This window comes from Phytophthora infestans, genomic scaffold (genome assembly GCF_000142945.1).
Source record: "Phytophthora infestans T30-4 supercont1.26 genomic scaffold, whole genome shotgun sequence".
Taxonomy (NCBI): Eukaryota; Oomycota; class Peronosporomycetes; order Peronosporales; family Peronosporaceae; genus Phytophthora; species Phytophthora infestans.
Window position 1 is genome coordinate 1,025,910 of NW_003303733.1, and position 5,378 is coordinate 1,031,287.

The following is a 5,378-nucleotide window of genomic DNA, read 5'->3' on the forward strand; positions in this document are numbered from 1 at the left end:
TTTCACGGTGGCCTATGCAACTGTGCTCGTCTAAAGAAGACGGGAAATAAGTCTACATGCGACCAGATTTGGCACGACACCTGGGTCAATGGTACAGCCATTCCCGCCCACCTGAAGAAGCATATTCGGTTCCGCAAGCGCAAGCGATTACTCTGAAGGTGAAGAAGCGTAGATGAGTAACGAAAGCAGCGTAGAAGCAAATACAAAGGCTACTCACGTGCCCTGGTTTTAACGTCCAATGACCAATGCGTAGCGTCCTCACACCAGTATTTCGGCCAATTCTAGACTAGAAGGAATTAGAAGAAGAACTAGAATAGAACTTGGCCGAAAGGGAGCACGTGGTAGCTCTTGGCGCACTTGTACTGAAAGCCATTCATTCTGGCGCGAAGGACGCAATTCGTATTGATTTGGAAATGATACTTTTAGAAAAAGGTTTTGCGATATTGAGCCAATCGTACAGATCTTCATTTGGCCAATGAGCGGTCAAACGGGTGGATTCAATGTAGTGCTTATAACCCGTACAACTCAATTTATGCACTAGTTTGCAGTGTTTTTACTGAAATCGGCTTGTGATGTGATAGTTTAGTTCTTTGAAGTCGGCTTCAGATGTGATAGTTTAGCTCTTTGGGGTCATTTCCATACTCTGTATTGTACAAAATATTTCTTGGCAAACCGAGACATCGAGCGAGACGCAACCAAGAAGATGTGGCGCCTCGGACGTTGGACAATTGGCCATGGAAATCGAAGCTGCTGTTGCTAACTCACTTGCCGGTGATGAAATAAATCGTGGGCGTCATTCTGGAATGACAAGCTTGTGAAACATTGGCCTTTCACGTGGGATTACAGTTGTTTTTGTATATTGTCTATCAGTGCGTTCAGCAATCGGGTCTCGTACAGTCAGTCGAGGGAGCTGCAGTGACTCCAGAGCGGCTGCGTCCCCAAACATAGATGAATATTAATAGTATTTGAATAAGTACACCGCAAGATCAATGCAAAATACCACTCAGGGCAAGGGAAAAAAATAAAATATCATTATTATGCGTGTTATATTTACGGAATATCTGATTATGGGGCGCTTTGGAATTATTATTACTGCAACTATTGAAATAAGAAATAAATCAAAATTTCACAAACTTTCAAAAACAAGGAAAACATATTTTAACTGCAATAATAACTGTAGTTTTTGCACGGAATTATTTACTATTGAAATCTGAATATATTATCGAGCAAATTTTTCAGCAGTACAAGAAGAGATTTAATTTCCCATGCCCTGTGTAATACTTAGTATCACTGCATGTATTAATACACACACACACAGATTCTGACATTCGAGCTCCCGCAGGATCTACCGCGTCCAGATTCCGGCTTATTAATCCTCGCGGACAGATCTTCCTTTATTTCGGCCGGTTGTTGGGTGGTCCATGAATCAACCGACACGTTCCTCAAACCTCATTATTAATTACTAACGCGGCTTCTTTTAACAAGAACCGGCACTTCTGTGCTATTTCTCTATCTATGTGACGCCGCAAAACACCACTGGCATGCCTTCAGACCTGAGAGATCCTCCTGAATCCATTGCGATATACTGCTGCTATGTGCACATCGGATAGCATCACGAATTATTCGCTGTGAGTTTGTATCTTCAAACCGAGTACGCGTAAGAATCCACCAGATTAGCTTTCTAGCATCTTTTTGGAGGGCCTCCAGCACGAGCTGCACACGATCCGACTCTGATACCCACTGCGCAATCTCTAAATGACGGTATTGCAAGGTCAATTTCAGAGCACTTCTGAGCGTGAGAGGTGGTCCATGTTCCACCAGCCAGCGCAACATTGCCACATCCCCGTTTTTTCCAGCTTCTTCCAACAATATCGAGGTAATCTTGAACCCGTGGTCCGAAAGCCAACGGGCCGTATTGAGTTGGCCTTTTTGAACAGCTAACTCGAGTAAGTCGACGTCACACATCTGGAAATTATTCGCATAAAACCACTGTAACATCTTGACGTTTCCTCGACTGACTGTGTCACGAATAGGAATTGATGTGCGTAGCTCAACCCCAAGCAGGTTCAGCCAGTCTAAAATCTCGATATTGCCTTTACGGACAGCAGTTTCTGCTAGACAACTCAGACAGTCTTCAACAAAAGTCGGCCGCTTCTTGTAAATTGACTGCAGGATGACTATTGAAGCATCACTCGTTTGGTCCTGACGACTATTTCTCAGCGAGCATTGCACCACAATATTCGGCGGAGTTGCCCCGCTAGAACTTGGAAACCCTTCGCCTCTGTGTTCCATCAGGTACAACACAACGTCCAGATGGCCATTGCAAGCAGCACCGTCCATTGCATGTCCTGTACAACCTTCGTTTCTGTTCTCATTTAACCATCGCACTACATCAAGATGGCCATTTTGAGCTGCTGCATCTATCGTTTCTGGGACGAATTGATCCGGGTAATGTGCATGGAACCACTGAACAATTTCCAAATTACCAAACGCAGCTGCATAAAATGGTGCCATGGTCGTGCATCCTTCTCTTCGATGCTCATGTAGCCACTTAATAATATCTAAATGACCGTTTCTCGCAGCGGCACCCATTACATGGATGGAGAACGCACTCGGTAAATGTTCATGTAGCCATTGAAGTGCTTCCAAGTGCCCTCGTTTAGCTGCATCCGACCAATACCATTGATCCCAACTGTAATATTTGAAGTTTTCAAAAAGCCACTTGACGACTTCAAGGTGTCCATTATTCGCAGCGAAATGCAGCGCCACTGAGGAGCAATCTTCGTATCGATGTCGGTGTAGCCATTTCACTACTTCCAGGTGCCCGTTTTTAGCCGCCTCGTCCATCGCAAACGTCGTACACGTAACAAGATGGTTTGACTGTAACCACTGTAACATTTCAAGTTGTCCATTTTTAGCTGCTTTATCCACTGCGAAAATACTACATGTACAGCTTTGCCCACTGATGGTGTACAGCCATTGTGCGACTGCGAGATGTCCATTTGCAACAGCTCGGTCCATCGGCTTACCAAGCCGCATACACACATCCGTACTCGTGCTATAAATCCACTTCGTCACTTCTAAATGTCCGTGTTCTGCTGCCAATTCCAGGGCATCTGACGAGCAATGATCAAACAGCAGACTCTTCTCGATGTATCCGGGCGATTTCAGAACCCCCCGCACGGTGTGTCTGTCCATTCCTCGCTCGTACAGCCACTGGACAACTTCTAAATACCCTCCCGCAGCAGCAAGCTCCAGCGCACTTTCAAAGTCGTCTTTCCAAGGACCGCGTTCACCCTGCGCGATCATCCATCGAAGTACATGAAGATACCCACCTCGCACTGCCGCCTGGACAGCTTCCTTCCAAACTGGCGTGGTCTCCTGAAGTAAAACATCGAGCGTGTCTCTGGATGCACCTTCTTCACAAGCAGCTGTGAAGACCTCGCTACAGAGGAACGGAGTCAAAAACTCACTAATAGATCTCACAACATGGAGTAACCCGTCGTCGTTGAGCGGAAGACAATTCTTCACCACATATCGTGCAATAAAGCGCATTCGTTCCGTCCGCCGAGAATAAATTTAAAGTGGACGGAGCATCATATTTCAATCGTGTGGTGCTCAAGTCCATCAATGTGAGAAATTGGCCGCATTTTCCGTGAAAATGAAAGTCTTGGGCTGACCAAGCGATCTGATGGAATTTGCCTTTCGACCGAAGCTCGTGGGCAGTTTTCAAAGTGTTCCGCCACGGAGGATGATGGTGAAGCTATTCTGTATGTTTGCTGGTTTGGAGGAGAGGGTGTTCTTTGTAACTATACACTCAAGTGAGTCGGTGAGTTATCTGAAAGAATCTATCCAGGCGAAGAAGCCCTGGACGGTCACAGGTTGTGCCCACGATCTTGTGCTATTTCTGGCTAAGAAGGACAATGTGTGGCTGAATGAAGCTAGCGCAGCAGCGGTGAAGCTCGATGAGCATGGGCATCCGCTAGGCTTGGAGAAAATGCGGCCCACGCGGGCGATCAAGAGCGCCAGGTACTTTGGGGAGGAATTCCAACCGGATGATGGCCACGTTCATGTGCTAGTTGTGGTTCCAAATGCTTACCCCGAGTGGAGTCTTCGTCTTCGTAAAACCTCTGAGCTTGAATTATTTGCGGAAATGGCAAGCAAAAGCCGAAATTCCGCAGAAGTGAGAGACGTGGCTGATATGCTGATGAGGATCCATGAAGACTTAAACCATTTCCTCAGCTTTTCGACGTCGTCCGTTTTGCTGGAAAACTCATGGAATGCCGACGCCAAAACGCAGCTGGCGTTTAAACTGATGGCCACTGAGCCATTTGATCTCTTCTACGTGGTATGCAGCGGTCCAGGCGAGGTGAACCAACAAGTATTTGCTGCTTTTGAAGATCGAAGTGCAACTTTGAAGATGTGCCTAGAACAAGACGAGACGGCGGTGGGAAATGGGTCTGTCGAAGGGACAGAGAGTCTGATGCTGTACAGTTTCATCTATGCGGCACTATGCGGAAATGACAAATTTTACGCCGATAAAAAACCACGGTGGGCGGTAAGGGCAGTTCTCGAAAAGCGCCGCAAAAACAAGACGAAGCCATTCGTTTTTTTCCTTGACAATTTCCCTTGTCTGGATGATTTGGAAGCCGGCGAAAAAGAGAGAAAAATGGCGCAAATGATATTGAATGTCCTGCGATCCCTTCGTATCCCGGTTGTGGTAGCCGCTCACAGCTAGAGTTCGCTTTGAGGTAATAAGTCGATCATAACCCGCTCTTTATATTTTATTTCTCGGCTTTTTTCTTCAAAAATCGACAACTCTCATCATTATCAATCTGTGATTCGGCAACGCACTAGGTGCATTCTTGACCACCCTTTCGTTACCACTGCAACATGATCAGCTCAGAAGCCTCGCACTCTCCAAAAACACACTGGCAACAATGAAAGTTTGTGACAAACACCTCTTCATTCTGATGGGTCGGTAAACCGAACCTAAGTGGGGGAGGATGTAACGGGGTACGTAGCCCTAAGTGTACCCTGGTTACATGAAGTGTGACACTTCACACTTCAGGAGTATGACACGTCATACTCCGGGATATTCGGTACAAGGTACCAAGGTCGTTCAAAGCCAGCTATTGGTTAACCCCTTAGTTCCTTTATGTTTTCCAACATAAGGGGTGTATACCCTAATTCACTTCTGTTGCACCTTTTATTTTATGTTGGAGGTCCAACATAAGCAAATCTTATACCTGAATTTTGTATGGGGCAACGGTCCATATCCCCCCTTTCCCCGCTATAGTGAAATGAAGTCATTGATATGAGTGTAAAACGGTCACATGCACAGGCTTAGGTTTAGTTTGGTTGAATGAGTTAGAAAA

At 46.0% G+C, this 5,378-nt stretch overlaps 1 protein-coding gene across 1 annotated transcript; it reads left to right on the plus strand.

The window, feature by feature from the left end:
- Window positions 1–3,691: 3,691 nt before the first annotated feature.
- PITG_22964 (crinkler (CRN) family protein, putative) lies at window positions 3,692–4,738 on the plus strand (the record flags this gene model as incomplete). The annotated part of the gene is made up of 1 exon (XM_002900301.1): window positions 3,692–4,738. One exon carries the CDS (start codon window positions 3,692–3,694, stop codon window positions 4,736–4,738), a length of 1,047 nt encoding a protein of 348 aa, XP_002900347.1.
- Between the last annotated feature and the right edge of the window lie 640 nt (window positions 4,739–5,378).